General features: G+C 41.6%; 2 protein-coding genes across 3 annotated transcripts; both read left to right on the top strand.

The window, feature by feature from the left end:
- Window positions 1-8,811: 8,811 nt before the first annotated feature.
- LOC118395036 (odorant receptor 131-2-like) lies at window positions 8,812-10,369 on the top strand. Its single transcript, XM_035788812.2, has one exon. The coding sequence runs from the start codon at window positions 9,060-9,062 to the stop codon at window positions 10,077-10,079; it is 1,020 nt and encodes a 339-aa protein (XP_035644705.1). The 5' UTR covers window positions 8,812-9,059; the 3' UTR covers window positions 10,080-10,369.
- Window positions 10,370-16,457: 6,088 nt separating this feature from the next.
- Window positions 16,458-21,453, top strand: LOC118365936 (diablo IAP-binding mitochondrial protein-like). 2 transcript variants are annotated; one of them, XM_035748261.1, is made up of 6 exons: window positions 16,458-16,651; window positions 16,805-16,937; window positions 19,320-19,445; window positions 19,621-19,731; window positions 20,042-20,138; window positions 20,756-21,453. In XM_035748261.1, exons 1-6 carry the CDS (start codon window positions 16,557-16,559, stop codon window positions 20,953-20,955), a joined length of 762 nt encoding a protein of 253 aa, XP_035604154.1. In that variant the 5' UTR covers window positions 16,458-16,556; the 3' UTR covers window positions 20,956-21,453. The 2 variants fall into 2 exon arrangements, with proteins under 2 accessions (XP_035604154.1, XP_052376620.1); XM_052520660.1 differs by lacking the exon at window positions 16,458-16,651 and adding an exon at window positions 18,865-18,958.
- Window positions 21,454-22,653: the final 1,200 nt, after the last annotated feature.

Below are 22,653 nucleotides of genomic sequence, written 5' to 3' on the forward strand. Positions count from 1 at the left end.
ACATTTCCACATGTTTATTAGCTTTGGAAAGTGAATTAATGTCCAAATCGTGAAAATAAGACCTATGCAATGTTGTGTGCAATTTTTCCAACATCATGACACTTATTTGGAGTCTGTTGCTCTAGTGGTTTGAAAGCTATTGAGGTTTCAAAGCGTGAATATCCTACTTTAAACTGTCTTTACCTCCTGTGTGTCTGTCATCTTGAGATTACGTTTCATGAACACCTTGACTTTTTCCTCAGTTAACTGATAGTTTTCATTTTCATCCTCCTTTATTCCCATTATAACAATATTATTTTTCATACTTCTGCACTTTAGATCAAGTAATTCGGGTTTCATTGTTTTATTATCATACCGTAGCCTCTCTGTAGTGTCTTTTAGGGAGTCCACTGTAGTTTTCAATATATTATTTTCTGCTCATATTTCTTCCATTTTATTACTGTAATCCATTCCTGTTTTTAAGGCCTCAACCTCCCCCAGTAGCCCAGGCAATAGATCTAGTTTTTTTTAATTGCTCGCTCATGCTTGTAAGCAATGCTCTATCTTCTGGACACAAAGTTATAAAAACGTCCCCCTACAATGTTAAATTTGATATCTTAGCTTCCCTCCCGTTTCGCTCCAGAACTCGAGGAAAGGTCTTGTTTCTTTTTTGAGCATATCAAAATGCTGATCAATATATAGTTCCAGATTCTCTATATTATCCAGAATGTTTGTTTTTAGTAGTTATCAGGTAATCCTCAATTTTTGTGATTCATTCATGGGACAAGCTGTGCCTACCACGCTGCCACCTGATCACGAAACCCAAACCACGCTTCTTAACACCTAACCTCTTAACCCGGAAGCCAACTGCACCAATGTGTGGGTCAGCCTGCAACCGAGGTCAGCCTGCAGGCACCCCACTCGCCGTAAGGTGTCGTTAGAGTGCTATGAGCCAAGTAAAGCCCCGCTGGCCAAACCGTCCCCTAACCCGGACGAGCCTCCCTATGGGACTCGCAGTCACGACACAGCCTTGAACCTGGGAACCTCAAGCACTGGGATGCAGTGCCTTAGACGGCTGTGCCATTCGGGAGGCCCCTGTCATATCTTTCATTTGAGCCTAGAGAAAGTGATCTGCCCTCAGGCCTGGAGGGAAGCCAAAATCATTACGCTACCCAAGAATGGTAAAGCAGCCTTTACAGCAGACCTATCAGCTTGCTGCCAGCTCTTAGCAAACTGATGGGAAAAATGGTGTTTGACCAAATACAATGCTATTTCTCTGTTAACACATTAACAACAGACTTTCAGCATGCTTATAGACAAGGACACTCAACATGTCAACACTGACACAAATGACTTATGATGTGTTGATGGCTTTCAGCCTCTACCATATTGTGGATTCAGAAAGTATTCACACCCCTTTATTTTTTTCACATTTAGTTGTGTTACAGTCTGAATTTTAAATGGATTCAATTGAGATTGTGTGTCACTGACCTGCAGACAATACCTCATAATATCAAAGTGGAATTATGTTTTTAGATTTATTTTGAAATGTTTTGAAATGTTTGTGCTGAAATGTTTTTGAAAGAGAGGTAGTACCCGCAAAACACAAGTCACAACGTCAACAGTGAAGAGGCGACTCCGGAATGCTGGCCTTCTAGGCAGAGTTCCTCTGTCCAGTGTCTGTGTTCTTTTGCCCATCTTAATCTTTTATTTTTATTGGCCAGTCTGAGATACAGCTTTTTCTTTGCAACTGTTTTCTTTTTCTTTCTGTGTTTTCTAATGATCAATTAGACTTTTAAAATTATAAACTTGGATTAGCTAACACAACGTGTCATTGGAACACGGGAGTGATGGTTGCTGATAATGTGCCTATGTAGATATTCCTTTAAAAACCAGCTGTTTCCAGCTACAACAGTAATTTAAAACATTAGCAATGTCTACACTCTATTTCTGATCAATTTTATGCTATTTTAATGGACAAAAAAAAAGTTTTTCTTTAAAAGACAAAGGACATTTCTAAGTGACTCCAAACTTTTGAACGGTAGTGTAAATTGTAAAGTATTTGATCTGCAATGTATTTTTTGTTATGTGTTGCAACCCAGTAAGACTAGCTGTCGCCATCGGCTCATGGGGATCCTAATGAAATAAAATAAAAATAAACCCCCCACTAAGCACATACCGACGGAGACATCTTTTGGGAAACTTTTTCTGGTGCGGCCCAGACCGGCCTTGATTTCAACGTCCTATTTGTTTCGGATCGGACCAAATTGGAACCAATCATAGGCATACAGTCCCAGTCAAAAGTTTGGACACCTACTAATTCCAGGGTTTTTCTTTATTTTGACTATTTTCTACATTGTAGAATAATAGTGAAGGGTCTCCAGGGTCTCCTGGAGACCCTCGCCAGGCAAGGTGAACCATGTTCTTTACCCGTTTTGTTTTCACTCAGTCCTCCAGACCAGGTTCCCAGAACGCTAAGGCAGACGCACTGTCCTGGATGTATGACACAGAGGAGCAGTCCATGGATCCCACTCCCATACTTCTGGCCTCTTACCTGGTGGCACCGGTGGTGTGGGAGCTGGACGCGGACATCAAGCGGGCGTTACGTACAGAGCCCACTCCCCCCCAGTGTCCAGCTGGGCGCCTGTACGTTCCGTCTGCTGTCCGCGACCGTTTGATCTATTGGGTCCACAAGTCACCCTCCTCTGGTCACCCTGGCATCGGTCGGACTGTGCGTTGCCTTAGTGGGAAGTACTGGTGGTCCACCTTGGCCAAGGACGTGAGGGTTTATGTTTCCTCCTGTTTGGTGTGCGCCCAGTACAAGGCTCCCAGGCACCTGCCTAGAGGGAAGTTACAACCCCTACCCGTTCCACAACGGCCGTGGTCTCACCTGTCGGTGGACTTCCTGAGGGATCTTCCTCCCTCACAGGGCAACACCACGATCCTGGCCATTGTGGATCAGTTTTCTAAGTCCTGCCGTCTTCTCCCTTTGCCCGGTCTCCCTATGGCCCTACAGGCTGCGGAGGCCCTGTTCACTCACATCTTCCGGCACTTCAGGGTGCCTGAGGACATAGTCTCTGATCGGGGTCGCCAGTTCACATCCAGGGTCTGGAGAGCGTTCATGGAGCGTCTGGGGGTCTCGGTCAGCCTCACCTCAGGTTTTCATCCCGAGAGTAACGGGCAGGTGGAGAGAGTAAACCAGGATGTGGGTAGGGTTCTGCGGTCATATTGCCAGGACCAGCCGGGGGAGTGGGCGGCGTTCATCCCCTGGGCAGAGATGGCCCAAAACTCACTCCACCACTAACCTCTCTCCCTTCCAGTGCGTACTGGGGTATCAGCCGGTTCTGGCACCTTGGCATCAGAGCCAGATCGAAGCTCATGCGGTGGATGAATGGCTTAAGCGCTGGGAGGAGACCTGGGACGCCGCCCATGTGCACCTGCAACGGGCCGTAGGCGGCAGAAGGCGAGCGCCGACCGCCACCGCAGTGAACACCGGGGGACCAGGTGTGGCTCTCGACCCGAAACCTGCCTCCGCCTGCCCTGCCAGAAGCTGGGTCCGCGGTTTGTGGGGCCATTCAAAGTTCTGAGGAGACTGAACGAGGTATGCTACAGGTTACAGCTTCCCCCAAGATTACCATATTAATCCCTCGTTCCATGTGTCTCTCCTCAGGCCGGTGGTGGCTGGTCCACTCCAGGAGACTGAGGTGCGGGAGGTTCCTCCACCCCCTCTGGACACCGAGGGGGCCCCGGCGTATGCTGTTTGAGCCATCCTGGACTCAAGGCGCCGAGCGAGGGGTCTTCAGTACCTCGTGGAGTGGGAGGGGTACGGTCCGGAGGAGACATTCTGGGTGCCGGGGGAGGACGTCTTGGACTCTTCGTTGCTGCGGGAGTTCCACTGTCTCCATCCGGATCGCCCTGCGCCTCGGGGTCGTCCCCGCGGTCGGTGTCGGCCCGCTACTGGAGCCATGCTTCAAGGGGGGTGGGTACTGTCACGACTTCTAGCCATCGCCGATCCACTTTTCATTTTCCATTTGTGTTGTCTCACACATCTGGTTTCAATTCCCCAATTACTTGTTCATTATTTAACCCTCTGTTCCCCCATGTTTGTTTAGTTTGAGTAATTGTTTATTGTATTGCGGTCCGTATTTGTGGCCTTGTATTTATTACGACGTGTATTGTTATATTATTGAGTAAAATTGTTTTCATTACTCATATCTGCTGTCCTGTGCCTGACTCATCTCACCAGCTACACACAGACGCATTACATGACCAGAACATTTTGTATTTTCAATGTCTGTAAATTACGTCTTTTCAACTTTCACTAGGACCTGAAAATGAGCCAGATTTCAATGTCTGGAGAATATGCATTTTCAACGTCGGGAAAATACATATTTTCAACTTTCATTCAGAACTGAACATTAACGTAATTTCAACGTTCGGAAACTATTTATTTGAAACATCTGGAAAATATGTATTTTTAATGTCCAAAAATACCTATTTTAAACGTTCGGAAAAGAGATCTTTTCACTTTTTAATTCAGAACCTAAAATGAACCTAACTTCATCTGGAGAAGATGTTTTTTCAACATAATTTTGCTTACCATACATGGGCGGTACATAAAAGAGCAATGCAACTTGACCTCTATGGTATGAGGTCATCTTATGGGACGTACAGCAGTGGCCTAGTAGTTGTTGATACATTTTTTTATAGAGATATACAGTATATCATTGAGACGTATTGTCTGAGAAGGAGCATCAGACGTGTGGCCATTGAGCATCATCAGCACCAGCTGGTTGGGGGCTGAGGGGCTCATTAGGACAACTCAGATCTCTCTCTAACTTTCGCCTAATTAAACCTGATATTAGAGAGCAAATACTGAGCCCCGGCTCTCCCTGTACAGAAACGGATTGTTGTTGCTTTTCAAAACAAACAATGATCATAAGGCACTGCAGAATGATGAATAATTAATGTTCATTTTTAATGACTTTCAAAAAAAGCTAATTAGCCACAAAGGAGTTCTAGCAAGTATTTCATCACCATTCTCATTATGAGGGACCAGCATGGAGAAAAACATATCAACAGTGAAGATAACATAAGGCAGGCCCAGAGAGGATATGTTTTGGCTATGTTTTGGTCAGTCACAGTATGATGTCTGCCTTTTGGCTACTAACAGTCAGGTACAGCAGACTATGTTTTGGTCAGACGTTGTTTTGGCGGTAGTCTTCCCTGCTGGCTGATGGGAAGATGGATGGGAAGCCATCTAGCTGTGTATTAGAAATGATAATCAACAACATGTGCATAGTAGTTGTCACCAAACCTGGTCCCAGAGCAGCATGGTACAAACATTGTGTTAAAGCAGCCAAAGACCAAAACAACTAATCAACCCATGGTCAAAGCTACACATCTTGTCAAACGTTTTAGAACACCTACTCATTCAAGGGTTTTTCTTTACATCCTACATTGTAGAATAATAGTGAAGACATCAAAACTATGAAATAACACATATGGAATCATGTAGTAACCAAAAAAGTCTTAAACAAATGAAAATATATTTTATATTTGAGATTCTTCAAATGGCCACCCTTTGCCATGATGACAGCTTTACACACTCTTGGCATTCTCTCAACCAGGTTCATGAGGTAGTCACCTGGAATGCATTTCAATTAACAGGTGTGCCTTGTTAAAAGTTAATTTGTGGAATTTCTTTCCTTAATGCGTTTGAGCCAATCGGTCAATGGACACTAGACCAGTGGAGATTTGTCCTTTTGTCTTTAGTCCAAATTGGACATTTTTGGTTCTAACCGCTGTGCTGTGTCTTTGTGAGATGCACAGTAGGTGAACAGATGATCTCAGCATGTGTTTTTCCCACCATAAAGCAAGGGGGAGGAGGTGTTATGGTGTGGGGGTGTTTTGCTGGTGACACTGTCTGTGATTTATTCAGAATTCAAGGTACACTTAACCAGCAGGACTACCACGCATTCTGCAGCGACACGTCATCCCATCTGGTTTGGGCTTAATGGGACTATCATTTGTTTTTCAACAGGACAATGACCCATCTAAAATAACCCTAATTTACAAGACAGATCTTATTTGATTAATGGTGGTCGGACCCATCTACAGTGGAGGTCGGAAGTTTACATACACCTTTGCCAAATGACCCAAACATTTTTCCTGCAAAACGTAGTCTCTTTTTTATGGCGGTTTTGGAGCGGTGGGTTCTGCCTTGCTGAGCGGCCTTTCAGGTTATGTCGATATAGGACTTGTTTTACTGTGGATATAGACACTTTTGTACCTGTTTCCTCCAGCATCTTCACAAGGTCCTTTGCTGTTGTTCTGGGATTGATTTCCACTTTTCGCACCAAAGTACGTTCATCTCTAGGAGACAGAACACGTCTCCTTCCTGAGCGGTATGATGGCTGCTTGGTCCCATGGTGTTTATACTTGCGTACTATTGTTTGTACAGATTAATGTGGTACATTCAGGCATTTGGAAATTGCTCTCAAGGATGAACCAGACTTGTGGAGATCCACAATTTTTTTCTGAGGTTTTGGCTGATTTCTTTAGATTTTCCCATGATGCCAAGGAAAGAGGCACTGGGTTTGAAGGTAGGCCTTGAAATACATCCACAGGTACACCTCCAATTGACTCAAATGATGTCAATTAGCCTATCAGAAGCTTCTAAAGCCATGACATCATTTTCTGGATTTTTCCAAGCTGTTTAAAGGCACAGTCAACTTAGTGTATGTAAACTTCTGACCCATTGGAATTGTGATAGAGTGAATTATAAGTGAAATGATCTGTCTGTAAACAATTTTTGGAAAAATGACTTGTGTCATGCACAAAGTAGATGTCCTAACCGACTTGCCAAAACTATAGTTTGTTAACAAGAAATGTGTGGAGTGGTTGAAAAATGAGTTTTAATGACTCCAACCTAATTGTATGTAAACTTCCCACTTCAACTGTAGATGCCAGGAGCACTGGTTTGTGTCAAGAACTGCAACGCTGCTGGGGTTTTCACGCCTAATTTCGACACTGTCATACAACATACAACAATTTGTCATTTTGTGAACATATTATTTTCTTTGACAGATTTTGGGCGGAGTAAGATCTCTCGCTTTGCCTCTTCCTCCCTCTCTATAATTAGACAAATGCAGCTTCTCTTATGTCATTACTTGTTGCCCTAAAATATTAAATAAACTCTTGCTCATCAGAATAATATCATAATTTGCTAGAATTATTGCTTTAATCTAGTTGACGTCCGTAAAGTTCTCTTTCATCTCTGCTTCTCTCATGCACCGAAGACATCTAGGGGCGAAAGGGAAAATTCAATCATTTCAAATGACATCAGCTTGACCGGATTTAAGAAAATTGAAACCTGTTAAAATTACCCAACATGTTTCTGATAAGATTTCAGTATGGCTTGGATGCATATTTTATGTGGTTCAAATACTATTTGATATTATGATGCTAATAGGGAGAGCACCTTTACAGACGTCGCTAACTGTGCACTTTCAAGATGCTGAAAAATATATATATATTTCTCCAAATGTACACATAACATAGCCACAGCACTGCTATCATGCTCTTTTACCATTTCACCAAATATTTCACAAACATTAGGCTACTGTTCTGGCCCTCCCTGCTATTTATTTTCAACCCTCCATTTCGCAGCTTTTCTCTTATTGAATTAAACTATGACATCGTCCCTTTTGCCTCAGTGGATCGACATGAACTTTTTCTGCCCCAGTTCCCAAAAGCATTTAACAATTGGCATGTATTTGGCAAGCATAGCCTACCTACAGTTATGGCCTAAAGTTTAGGCTTTGGCTACGCACTAACACCAGATTAAAATAATGAAAGAAAATCCTCAATGTAGCCTATAGTAATGAATTGCAGAAGAAATATACATTTATGGATTTTTAATGCATTGTTTTCACTTTATTCAACCAGCCAGCCTCCCACCTGCCCTTCATGCACACAATATTTCATGACCCTAAACCCACGAATATGACTGCAGGTTATGAGTCAACTCACACATCAATAGTATCTACAGTACAACTGCACTTTTTAAAAAATGTATCCATTATTTTACAAGGTAGGTTGACTGAGAACACATTCTCATTTACAGCAAATGACCTGGGGAATAGTTACAGAGGAGAGGAGGGGGATTATTAGGTGACCAGATTGGGAATTTAGCCAGGACACCAGGGTTAACAGCCCTACTCTTACAATAAGTGTCATGGTAACTTTAATGACCTCAGAGAGTCAGGATACCCGTTTAACGTCCCATCCGAAAGACAGCACCCTACACAGAGCAGTGTCCCCAATCACTGCCCTGGGGAATTGGGATATTTTTTTAGACTAGAGGAAAGAGTGCCTCCTACTGGCCCTCCAACACCACTTCCAGCAGCATCTGGGCTCCCATCCAGGGACTGACCAGGACCAACCCTGCTTAGCTTCAGAAGCAAGCCAGCAGTGGTAGGCTGGGTGATATGATGCTGCCACTTGTACTGCTACACAACAAAGACTGCTAACACTCACATGTAGGCCTATTTACACATCTCAGTCAGAAATATCACTACATTTGATGAAAAATGTTTACTGTAATCTGTGTGTTACTCCTCGTGAATGCCACACATAGGCATATATCCTGAAAACATGTTGAAATGTTATAATCCTATGAGATTACTGTGCATTACAGTAATTATATGGTTGGTCTAAATATAGGAATGAGGTGTATCTCAAGGTTCATGACAACATTCCTTTGAGGAATCAAATGTTCTATAAAGGCTTCATCCAGAGCACTCTGTCAGTAGATCTTTGCCTGGGGATTCAAGAGGAGACTGAGAGAATACCTGTTTGTACTGTGCTGCTTCAATGGCATGATTCCTTTCTAAGGCAACCTGCCATATTTAAATCTATATCCTACAACCAAGAAGAAACAAAGCATTATATTGGAAATGTGTTTCTGCTTTTTTAATTCCATCTAAGCTTTTAATTATATTTAAATATGTTATCTATTGCTCGAAAGTTAACATGATTTCATGTTTAAATGTCATCCTTTGTGACATGTTTATGAAATGCAATTACTGTACATAACTTCTTGTTATTGGCTATTTCATTGTGTGATTATGGCTGACAACAATACAACAGCTGCAGATGGTGGTAGCAGCTCCTCTCTGCAACAAGTTAATGACATGATCATAATAGTCCAGGTGATGAATGCAATCTTCATTTACATCATTTGCCTGCTCATCTTCACCTTCTTCAAAAAGGACACCTTTCTCTCAAACACACGTTATATTTTCTTTGCTCACACACTGCTGACTGACTGTCTGTACCTAATCATGACTAATAACTTACTCCTCCTGACTTACTTTAGTGTCACCATGCCAGCTGCTGTGTGTGTTTTTTTCTGTGTGTTGCTTTGTGAGTTGACCTTTGTCACGCCGCTGACACTGACAGCCATGAGCCTGGAGCGATATGTGGCCATCTGCATGCCCCTGCGCCATGGAGAGCTCTCCACTGTACGCAGAGCCATTCACTGCATCCTACTCATCCACAGCATCAGCGCCATACAGCCCATCATAATTGTCTCCATCTTCTTTGCCTCAGTCCCTCTGGGCTTCTACACGCAGTATAAGCTGTGTTCAGCAGATATGTTTATTGCACACAAGTGGCAGAGACACCTTAGATCAGTTATAGGTCAGTTCTACTTTCTGGTCATGTCCATCACCATTGTGTTTACCTATGTTAGAATAATTGCAGTGGCCAAAGAATCTTCGGAAAATAAGAAATCTTTATCTAAATGTCGTAAAACGGTGATTCTCCACGCTATCCAGTTGTTCCTGTGTCTGATCCAGCTGTGGTGCCCGTTCATTGAGGCTGCCATCCTGCCAATTCATTTGAAATTGTACAATGTGAGATTCTTTGATTACATTGTTTTTATTCTGGCCCCGCGATGTCTTTGTCCACTTGTCTATGGCCTAAGGGATGAAAAGTTTTTCCTTGCAATTAAATGTTATGTATTTTTTGGGCTGAATAAGAACATTTCCCCAATACTTGTTGATAACTTAATTACTGGTCATATGAAAACATAACACTTGCTTAACAGGCAAGGCCATTGGTATTGTTATTATTTATCACATGATTTTGTGGTATTGAAAAGCACTTTGGTTTTCAAAGACCACAGACAATATGATATATTGTGTTAATCTTGAGGTATATTTTAATGAATGGCTATGTTACATATGCTTATGTGTTTAAGCTAATTATAGTATCTGCATTGTAGCGTCTTCTAATCAGAAAAAAATGTAAACGTCTCAAACAACATTAACCATGTGTGTAATTTCAAAGATGAGCTTATTGAGAGAAATAAAACATTCCTTCCACCTCCCAAGCAAAGTTTCAAAAAAATGTATTCTGTAATAAGTGCCATTTGCAGTGAGTTACAGTTGTGATTAGCTCCAGGAAATGTACAGTAACTGTATCAATGACGTGAACTTTGACTGTTGTGTGCCAGTAGATGCATCTAAACAGACCTGTGAAAACCTGCAGTGAGGAGATATAGAGACAGATTTGAAAGATTACAGTAACAAAGTATGAGCTGATACTCAACTCTGCTGATTCTGAAATTCACTCAACAGTTATTGTGACAAACTCTTGGGCATCTATTACTCACTGGGTCGTCTTCCCAATTCCCATCAAACTACATTAGTTCCTGAGAATTATGTCATAGGCCGACGTGTGTTCTCCAAATAACATTCCCAAAAGGCTGTCATATGAATCCATTCAGAAATGGAGTAGGCTTCACAGCAAGAAATATAACAGCAAGTTGGAATAGCCTATACTTTTAAAGCCTATTGAGAATATCTATAGTTTGCACTTTCCTCATTAACCATAAATCACACTTATCCTACAATACATTCTGCATGAAAGGGACGAGAGCATGCATCTGTGTTTTAATGAGTCCCAAAGTTTCAAGTTCTATTGTCCCATGCACAAGTACAGTGAAATGCCTTTCTTGCGAGCTCTTTTCCCAACAATGCAGTCATCAATATCAATATATATTACTATAAATAAAGGAAAGTAGAACAACAACACATGAGAAATAGACATTAAGAAGAACATGAGAAAGCTAGTAAGCTTTATACAGGATCAGTTCCAGAGCGGTGCCAATACCATATTTAGAATGTTCAGGTATACTGGAGTAGTAAGGGTAGATATGTACAGTGCATTTGGAAAGTATTCAGACCCCTAGACTTTTTTCACATTTTGTAAGGTTACAGCCGTATTCTAAAATTGATTAAATACATTTTTTCATCAATCTACACACAATAGGTTGGGTGATTGTGGCAGCACTCCATCACTCTCCTTCTTGGTCAAATAGCCCTTACACAGCCTGGAGATGTGTTGGTTCATACAAATGATATTCCCACTAAGCGCAAACCAGAAGGGATGGCGTATCGCTGCAGAATATTGTGGTAGTCATGCTGGTTAAGTATACTCTTGAATTCTAAATACATCACAGACAGTGTCACCAGCAAAGCACTCACACACCATAACACCTCCTCCTCCTCCATGCTTCGCGGTGGGAACCACACTTGCGGAGATCATCCGTTCATCCAATCTGCGTCTCACAAAGACACAGAGGTTGGAACCAAAAATATCACATTTGGACTCATCAGACTAAAGGACAGATTTCCACCGGTCTAATGTCCTTTGCTCGTGTTTCTTGGCCCCAGCAAGTCTCTTCTTATTATTGGTGTCCTTGAGTAGTGGTTTCTTTGCAGCAATTCGACCATGAAGGCCTGAAATTACACAGTCTCCTCTGAACAGTTGATGTTGAGATGTGTCTGTTACTTGAACTTTTTGAAGCATTTCTTTGGGCTGCTCAATTTTGAGTCTCATAGCAAAGGATCTGAATACTTATGTAAATAAAGTACTTCTGTTTTTCAAAAAACCTTTTTTCTCTTTGACATTATGGGGTAGTGTGCGTAGATTGCTGAGGAATTTCTTTTAAAGTCAAGTGGTTAAGGTGACTAGGCATCAGGATATATGATAAACAGAGTAGCAGCAGCATATATGATGATTGTATTTGAGTATGTGTGTGTGTAGAGTCAGTATAAATGTGTGTGCGAGTTATATATGTGTGAGCAAATTAAGTGTGTATGTGTGTGTGTGTGTGAGTGAGTGAGTGTGTAGAGTTCTGTAAGTGTGCATAGTCAGTGTCAGTGGAAAAATACTAATAAAATAAAAGAGTCAGTACAGATAGTCCGTGTAGCCATTTTGTTAGCTATTTGTCAGATACAATTTTAGCTACAATTTTCCAGGCCTACCTTTCACACCGCCTGATATAGGAGTCCTGGATGGCAGGGAGCTCGGCCAAAGTTATGTACTGTGCTGTTCGCACCACCCTATATGGCGCCATGTGATCGAGGGTGGTGCAGTTACCATAACAAGCCATTCCAAGCAGTGATGCAGCCAGTAAAGACGATCTCAATTGTGGAGCTGTAGACCTTTTTGAGGATTTGAGGGCCCATGCCAAATATTTTCAACCTCCTGAGGGGGAATAGGCTCTTTTTCCCCTTCTTCACGACTGTGTGTGTGTGGACCATTTTAAGTCCTTAGTGATTTGGACACAGAGGAACTTGAATCTCTCGACCAGCTCCACTACAGCCCATCGATTTAGATGGGGGTATGCTCGCCCGTTTCCTGTAGTCCGAATCAAATCAAAGTTTATTTGTCACTTGTGCCGAATACAACAGGTATAATACAACCGTACAGTGAAATGCTTACTTTCAGGCTCTAACCCAATAGTGCAAAAGTGGTATTAGGTGAACAATAGTTAAGTAAAGAAATAAAAACAACAGTAAAAAGACAGTGAAGAACAGTAGCGAGACTATATACAGTGGCGAGGCAATAAAAGTAGCGAGGCTACATACAGACACCGGTTAGTCAGGCTGATTGAGGTAGTATGTACATGTAGATGTGGTTAAAGTGACTATGTATATATGATGAACAGAGAGTAGCAGTAGCGTAAAAGAGGGGGTGGTGGGTGACGGGACACCATCAGCTCCTTGGTCTTACTAATGTTCAGGTAGAGATTGTTGTCCTGGCACCATACTGCCAGGTCACTGACCTCCCCCCTGTAGGCTGTATCATCATCGCCGGTGATCAGGCCTACCACTGACCTGTCGTCAGCAAACTTGATGATGATGTTGGAGTCGTGCGTACAGGAGGGGACTAAGCACACACCACTGTGGGGCCCCAGTGTTCAGGGTCAGCTGGCAGAGGTGATGTTGCTTACTCTCATCACGTCAGCCCGTCAGGAAGTCCAAGATCCAGTTGCAGAGGGAGATGTTCAGTCCCAGGGTCTCAAGCTTGGTGATGAGCTTGGAGGAGACTATGGTGTTGAACGCTGAGCTGTAGTCAATGAACATTATTCTTAAATAGGTACTCCTCTTATCTAGGTGGATGAGGCCAGTGTAGAGTACAATTTAGATTGTGTTGTCTATGGATCTGTTGGGCGGTGTGCAAATTGGAGTGGGTCTAGACCAGGAATAACTCCAGTACTTGAGGGCCAAAGTGGTGTCACACTTTTTCAACATCCTAATCAAACACAGCTGATTAAATTAGTTGCATTCTAAACTGAAGATCATGATTAGTTTATTATTGGAGTCAAGATGTATCAGCTGGAGCAAAAGTGTGACACCAATCAGGCCCCCGAGGACTGGAGATGCCCATCCCTTGTCTAGGGTGTCTGGGATGATGGAGTTTATGTGTGCCATAACCAGCCTTTCAAAGCACTTTATGATTACAGATGTGAGTGCTACAGGGCAGTAGACATTGTGGAAGGTAGCCTTAGAGTTTTGGGAACAGGAATGATGGTGGTCAGCTTGAGACATGGGGATTACAGACTGGGACAAGGAGAGGTTGAAAGTGACCATGAACATGCCTGCCAGCTGTTCTGCGCATGCTCTAAGAATGTGGCCCGGAATCCCGTCCGACCCTGCGGCCTTGCAAGATTAAAAATCTTACTCAAGTCAGCCTCAGAGTACGAGATCACCCAGTCCTCTGGGTCGACGGGCGGCCTCGTGATATTCTGTCAAGGTGTGCATAAAATGCATTGAGTTTGTCTGGTAGAGAGGCATCTTTGGACAGATCACATCTGGGTATTCCTTTGTTATCCGTAATGGACTGTAGTCCCTGCCACATGTGACGGGCGGCGGAGCCTGTGTAATCGGATTCCACCTTGTTCCTATATTTCCCTTTTGCTTGTTTGATGGCTCTGTGGAGGTCATAGAAGGACTTATTGTACTTGTTCGTGTCCTCAGCTGTAGCCTCTGGGTTGGCTGCGATAGCCCTGTGTGCGATAGCCCTGTCCTTTAGTTTAGTAGCGCCAACCTGTGTTAATCCGGGGTTTTGATTGGGGAAGCAGCGAACCTTCACTGTGGGGACAATGTCAGTTATGCATTTCCTAATGAAGCCTGTGACGGCGGTAGTTAGCTCATGGATGATATCGGTGGAGTCCCAGAACATATTCCAGTCTGCGCTAGCAAAGCAGTCCTGCCTACAGCAGTCCAGGACTTCGGAGTACCATTTCTCTACGGAGTGCGTCATGGGTACTTCCTGTTTGAGCTTCTGCTTGTAGACAGGAAGCAGGAGTATAGAGTCATGATCTGATTTGCCGAAGGGGCGATGAGGTAGAGCGTTGTATGCTTGCTTATGGGGAGAGTAACAGCGTTCTAGGACTTTATCACCCCTAGTGTCTTAGTGACGTGGAATTAAACTCACAGGCAACCAGAAAAGCAGCCTCTGGGCACATGGTTTCCTGCGCGTTTATACCCTTTTTATTTTTACATCAAGTTTTTATTATTTCAATTCATAGGATTCATGCAATACATTTTATTAATATATTTTTAACCCCACCCCCACACCAGCAATCTGATAGCATGTAAAATAAATAATGAGAAAAACATAAATATTACTTAGTTAATCTACTGAACAATACATCATATAGTCTCAGAAATAGTGAACAATTATTGATACACATTCATGGATGTAAAGGTGTAAAGGCCCATTGGTTAAGAGTTCAGAAATGTCCACTACTGCTTTTTTTCCATGTGTCCAGAGTGGACACCTTGTCCCTGTAGATCCTGGCCGTGGAGAGCTCCATAAATACAATCCCCTTAAATGTGAGCAGCCATTGTCGCAATGGTAACTGATGAGGTGGAATCCACCTTTGTACAATCATTTTCTTAGCAGCTGTGGTTCCTGTATACTGATAACTCTAGTTTTTATGTCCACAATCTGGATCCCTACACAGTCTCATTGAAGATCTTGATAACTTATCTAGCCTCTCTGGATTAAAACCTAATTATGACAAGTGAACCATATTACGCATTGGATCGTTACAAAAATAGTGTTCACACTACCTTGTAAGTAGATATACTTGGTATTCACATCTCAAAAAATATAAATCAACTTACCACAATTCATTTCAATAGAAAGTTAGCAAAAATAGATAAGATTCTGCAACCATGGAGAGGTAAATACTTGTTTATTTATGGAAAGTCTTTGGTCTTATCACAGTTTACTTACAGTAGGCACTCTCTACTCCAGATTTACCTGTTTTTTAAATCATATGAGCAAAAAATATTTCATTTGATTTGGAATGCTAAACCAGACAAAAATAAACGTGCCTATTTATATAATGAATATGAGGGGCCTAAATTATTCAACATTAAAGCTTTAAACCTCTCACTAAAAGCTTCACTCATACATAAATTATTCTTAAACCCAAAATGGTTCTCCCGTAGATTATTATGAAAAACTCATATTTAAAATGTATTTATATGTAGTAAAAAAGCTGTAAAGAAACTAAGATATTTGTCCTTTGAAGAAGGGGGTGGTGGAGTGGTTATGAAAAAGAAGCGTGGTTTGGTGGGTCATGTTTCGGAGAACCCACGACTCGACCTTTTCCTCTCCCGAGCCTGTTGGGGAGTTGCAACGATGAGACAAGATCGTAATTGGATCGCAATTAGATATCACTAAATTGGAGAAAAATGGGGTCAAATTAAATAAATAAATAAATATGACAGATAGGAATATGATGTCTTGTATGAAAGTTTGCCAACTTTGTCAATGTCAATGAACTTTGTCAATGAAGAAATCATTAAAATAATTGGCAACATCAAATGGTTTTGTGATGAATAAGGCATCTGATTTGATGAAAGAGTTGAGTTTGTCTTTCTGCCCATAATTACCTTTAAAGCACAAAATGTTTTCCATCATTATTTATTCATAATACAGTTTCTTCTTATTATTGTTGAATGTAGTCACATCATTTATCAATAGTTTGATCTACGATGTGTGTAGATCAAACTATTGAGAAATTATTACCAGATATTTTACCACTAGGTGACGACAGAGACTTACTTTTTGTCGTAAAGAATTCTGGTATTTTTTAAAATTATTTATTGAGATTTTAATACACCACAAAAGTAACCTCATCTAATTTAGTTTAGTTGAAGAGTAATAAACGACATTACAAGTCAAATGCACGCTATTAGACAATGCTCTGTTTGTGCTACTGTGGGACGGACTTCCTTTTTCTCCTGACCAATATGGCCGCGCTCAGAAGAAGCATTGCGTGTCTCAATTTCTTCAGGTAAATATCTTTATAATAACAACTGCATCATTGCACCCTAATGCATTGTATTCGTACGCAAACATAAAATGTTTCGTCTTAGATAAATATCGAATTGCTGTAATCACTGTAGCTTGCTAATATCGGTGTTGTTGTTTACTCATTACCTTGCAGGAGCACAGCAGCGAGTGTCCTCAACAGTGGGAAACCCTTGCGCCATAGGCTCATGCGTTTGAGAGATGTTACCAGAACGAGCTTGGTCTCTTTGAGTGTTGGCAGTGGACTGAGCGCTGTCCCTTTCATGCAGGTAAAGGACCATATTCTCTCTCTTGCGCGCATGCGCGCGGGTCACTCATCACTTTATATTAGTGTCATTGAATAATGCTGAACAACTTGAATAAGGCTGACAAGTTGACTTTTTCTACCTTTTGTTACTTTACAGCCTTATTCTAAAATGTATTAAATAAATAAAAATCTTCATCCATCTACACTCAATAAGCCATAATGACGAAGCCAAAAGGGATTTTTTGACATTTTTGCAAATGTACAAAAACATTAAAAACATAAATACCTTATTTACACAAGTATTCAGACCCTTTGCTACGAGACTCGAAATTGAACTCAGATGCATCCGGTTTCCATTGATCATCCTTGGGATGTTTCTACAACTTGATTGGAGTCCACATGTGGTACATTTTATTGATTAGACATGATTTGGAAAGGCACACGCCGGTCTATTAAAGGTCCCACAGTTGACAGTGCATGTCAGAGCAAAAACCAAGCCATGAGTTTGAAGGAATTGTTTGTAGAGCTCCAAGACAGGATTGTGTCGAGGCACAGATCTAGGGAAGGGTACCAAAACATTTTGGCGGCCTTGAAGGTCCCCAAGAACACAGTGGCCTCCTTCATTCTTAAGTGGAAGAACAGTACCACCAAGACTTCCTAGAGCTGGCAGCCATGCCAAACTGAGCAATCGATGGATAAGGGCCTTGGTCAGGGAGGTGACCAAGAAACTGATGGTCACTCTGACAGAGCTCCAGAGTTCCTCTGTGGAGAAACTTCCAGAAGGACAACCATCTCCGCAGCACTTCACCAATCAGGCCTTTATGATAGAGTGGCCAGACGGAAGCCACTCCTTAGTAAAAGGCACATGACAGACCGCTTGGAGTTTGCCAAAAGGCACTTAAAGACTCAGACCAGGAGAAACACATTTTCTTGTCTGATGAAACCAAGATTGAACTCCTTGGCCTGAATGCCAAGCGTCACGTCTGGAGGAAACCTGGCACCATCCCTACGGTGAAGCATGGTGGTGGCAGCATCATGGTGTGAGGATGTCGTTCATTGGCAGAGACTAGCCAGGATTGAGGGAAAGATGAACGGAGCAAAGTACAGAGAGATCCTTGATGAAAACCTGCTCCAAAGCGCCCAGGACCACAGACTGGGGTGAAGGTTCACCTTCCAACAGGACATCGACCCTAAACACACAGCCAAGACAACGCAGAAGTGGCTTCGGGACAAGTCTATGAATGTCCTTGAATGGCCCAGCCAGAGCCCAGACTTGAACTCGATTGAACATCTCTTGAGAGACTGTCGTGGAGGATCGTTACAAAATATAACACTTACAAGAACTTGTGAATTCAATATAGGCTTTTCATGCAAACATATCAGAAGCCTAGATGGTCCGCGGAACACACCCTTTTCCAGAGCTCTGGCTCTGTTTTTATACACATACAACATATGAGTCCATCCCACATGCAAATTAAGTTACTTCCCTCAGTCCATCTGCCACCATTATTTCCCAATCTGTGCATCCAGCTTGTTCACGCCCAATAACGCCCATATCTGCTTTCAGTTAAGTTATAATGGTGACAGGACCTCTTCATGTCCCAAAAATAATACATGCCCATCTTATCCTTAAGTTTAGCTTGGTGTGTTCTTCGGTATGTCTGTCCTTATTAGGACTAGTAGACTATGTGTCTCTTCTCTTCATGTCCTAAAAATATATGCCCTATGTCTATAGTCCATCAGTTGGTCATTTGGCTGACCCCCTCCTTTGTGTGTCCCTCTGACCTTGGTATGTCCAGCTGTCCTATGCTCTCATGGCCTTACTTTGGTTTCCTGTCCTATACAATAGACAATGCATTTTACCAGAATGGCAAATGCACTTTAAGTGTATCTTTCTCTTGTGGTACAGTATTATGTTTCTCCCTATATGTACATCTTGCTCCCACAAGACCTGAAAATATCTGTGCAGCGACACTCCCCGTCCATCCCGACAGAGCTTGAGAGGATCTGCAGAGAAGAATGGGAGAAACTCCTCAAAAACAGGTGTGCCAAGCTTGTAGCGTCATAACCAAGAGGACTCGAGGCTGTAATCCCTGCCAAAGGTGCTTCAATAGAGTGCTCAGTAAGGGTCTGAATACTTATGCAAATGTCATATTCCGTTATTTATTTTTAATTTCTGAAAGCCTGTTTTTCCTTTGTCATTATGGGCTTTTGTGTGTGTAGATTGAAAAGGGGGGGGAAAACAATTTCATCCATTTTAGAATAAGGCTGTAACGTAACAAAATGTGGGGAAAGTCAGGGGGTCTGAATACTTTCCGAATGCACTGTACATGAATGCCTTAATCGTCAAAATCCCCCCTTTCAGATCATATATTAAACTGTTTCTGTTTCTCTCCCTATCCAGCAAGTGGAGAACCTCTCTCATGAATCCCTGATCCGAAGCGCATCCTCTATGGTTACAGACAGTGCAAACACTTACCTCTCCCAGACCACTCAGGCTCTCGTAGACTCCATCACACAATATTCCAAAGTAAGTACCTGAAGGGGTCATAGTGGATTTTTGTTATCGTGTATGCTAAGATGTACAGTGTGATAACTATATCCATAAATATCAAATGCTAATTTAACCAGTAAGGCAATGGCACCATGCTACCTAAATGACCCTTCGTGTTTTTGACCGTTTGTTTTGTTTGCGTTGTACTCAGGCTCTCCATACCCTCATCTCCCTTCAAAGGAGATATCTGGCTTCACTGGAAAAACTCTCCACTGCTGAGGAGGATGCCATTTGGCAAGTGATCATTGCCCAGCGTGTTGAAGTAGGTGTGTGAAATGGGTACTCAAAATAAACCAAAAATTCACTGTTGTATTAAGTCATCTTTCAGAAAAAATATATGTTCCTGTATTTTTGTATCCAGCCATCTGGAAAAGCTATGTCTTTAGGGTGTCTTGTTTATTTCCAAATAACTTTTAACTTGATTTACAATCTAAAATAGTAAACGCTTTAGTCACTCCTGTTTGCCTTTCAATGTTTGTCATTGATGTTCTAAAAGTAATTATGGTTTGAGTTCTATAAACTTCTCAAGAATGTAATGAAATGTTCTGATGGGTTTCTCTCTGTCCTGTCAGGTTGGCGACAGACTAGATGAATGCAACCGCTTCGAGTCAAACTGGATTAATGCCGTCAACCTTTGTGAAATGGCAGCTGAGGCAGCGTACAACACAGGTGTGTTTATTACGAGTGACATTACTGAAAAGGCTGTGTTAAACATGTGTGTGACTGTCCATCTGTGTTTTGTTACCTGTCATGTTTTTGTTTGGACGCGAGAAAGAATAGCTCCTTTTCGGCAAAAGACAAAGGGGTTCCAATAAACCAGTACAATAAACCAATACAACCTGTTTACCACTAAATTGACAACCTGATGCTCCTTGCTCCCCATGACAGTTAGCATTCCTCCGTCATTACTGTTATTCTCACACAGACGTTAACCTGTCAGTGCAGTAATAAACTTACGAGCTCTAATAAACGCCCCCATAATGTTTGTTTTTCTCCGTCTCACTACTTTGTAGTTTGCTATTTGCGCCCCTCTTTTTCAAGACCTGTCAGTCTCACACTTTGGCCAACGTATGGATCAGTAGCTGTCAGTGAATACAGCTTTGTGATGGTAAAGAATACTAAAACCTCCAGGTCACCATGTACTCTAATTCCCATGATGCAGCACAATAGATAAATGATGGACACGGGCACCTGCTCAGTGTCACCTGTTATCATCATGGATTGAAGGTTTCATCTTTGGCCACTTTCTCTGTTATGGTGAAATTTGACTTATGTTTGTTTCCCAGGAGCTGAGCATGCATCTGTCACAGCCAAGACCAATTTGCAGGTGGCCAAGGTGCAGGTGGAGGAGGTCCGGCAGATATCTGTGGATGCTGAGAGGAAGCTGACTGAGACCCAGGCCGAGGAGATCCAGAGGATGGCGGAGTATGCCTTCATAGAGAGTGGCAGTGATGACGTGCATGAGGCTTACCTCAGAGAGGACTAAGACTAATCCTGAGAGTAAAACAAGTTTGTGTCATTTATTGTGGTTTAAATCCTCAACAAGTAGACAGTACACAGTCCATCATTTGAGAAGTTCAGGAGTTGTGTGTCATTGGGGTTGTTGTTTATATAAAAATATTATAATAAACAAAAAGCATGTAGAGAATTTAGTGGTGAATTGAATAACGGCAATCTTATTTAATGACACAAAGTTATTATATTTTAGCGGATGTAATGTCATGCTTCCTTGTTTATAAAGCTGAGTTGATTACAATTTCATGCACTTATTTGAACTGTAACACTAAATTATAATATTTATTTTCATACAGCTTTGAATAACAACTTCAAGTCTAAACTGAAAATAATAATTGACAATCAGGGTATCCTAAGTGAATTGTATGTACTATGGTCAACATAGCAGTACAGTATGGTGGCATTTGTTTATTTGTATTTTATGATGTGTAAATTAAATAACTTTATAATAAAAAGTATATTTTCCATATAGCTGTTTGAATTGTATTCTGTTTCTTTTGGTTTATTGGACATTTTCTCAGAGTGAATATACTTGTCAGTATGGATTTGAATACTCAAAAGTTTACAATACAATTCAGCTGAAGAATAAAAAATAAAACAATTGTCTAACTTTTACAGAGAAGGAGAGAAGTTAATATTTATCTGCATGTTATGGGGTTGCCTGAGAGTCCGTGTGAGTTCTGTAAAAATGTGGTATTTGGCAGTAAGGATTTTTCTTCTTTACTGTTAATTGTGGGTGAGACTATATGTCATAGCTGGGAACACTGTGTCTCTGCCAACCTGGAGAGAATTACCACTTGTGGTCCTCTTGGGACATATTTTGTTAACAAAATTGGGCTGTTTTTCCCTCTTAACTCTGCATAAAACCAGTGATGTCATTTGAGACATTCATTGACCAATCTAAACGAGGTGCCAACTATGTTTAGGGTTTCAGGTACTTTTTATGCCAAGAAGAACTTAATTTTCATTTCTAGTAGTTGATGGCAAAGTGCTGTTTTTTTTTCCTCACTAATTTCTTAGGATTTCTGAAAGAGGAAATATCAAAATGTTTCTTGGTACTTGGTTCTGCCCCTCTACCATGTCTTTGTTAGTTATGTCTGTCCTTTCACTCAACACTTTTTATTCTTTGCTAATAATCCGCACACATTTCCTCCTCACAGCTTTTAGTCTATTTTGCTAACCTCTGCTGTCATCACCCAATCCACCATGTCACCTAAACCAAGGGCTCAGACAACACACAAAATACCATTAAGATACGCGGTCAATGGGTTTGGAAAACAGGTTGATACTTGAATTGGCTTCTCTTTTAGGTGAGTTTATGTTTATTTGACATGTTTATTTAGTTTTTAATATTACCTTGAACATAAGGCAAACCAGTGATCGTGTGTGTAATGTCTGGTACTGTTTCTTTTTTGTGAAGAAGAGAAAGGAAATGGTACAAAAACAATTCTCAATCTATGAGAGTGTAATGTGTTGTCCATTAGACACACAGAAGGCTGGGGGGACATGTGAACAGGTGAATGAATGAGCTGAAGACAACTTGTGTCAGCTGTCAAAGTTCATGATGTGGGAGGCAGTTCAAAGCAAACTCACTTGACTATGAAAGAGCTCTTTGGGCTGTGAAACATTTGAGCAGCTTTACGGATTGCTTTGTGAATAGACATTTAGT

This window comes from Oncorhynchus keta, chromosome 1, assembly GCF_023373465.1.
Source record: "Oncorhynchus keta strain PuntledgeMale-10-30-2019 chromosome 1, Oket_V2, whole genome shotgun sequence".
Taxonomy (NCBI): Eukaryota; Metazoa; Chordata; class Actinopteri; order Salmoniformes; family Salmonidae; genus Oncorhynchus; species Oncorhynchus keta.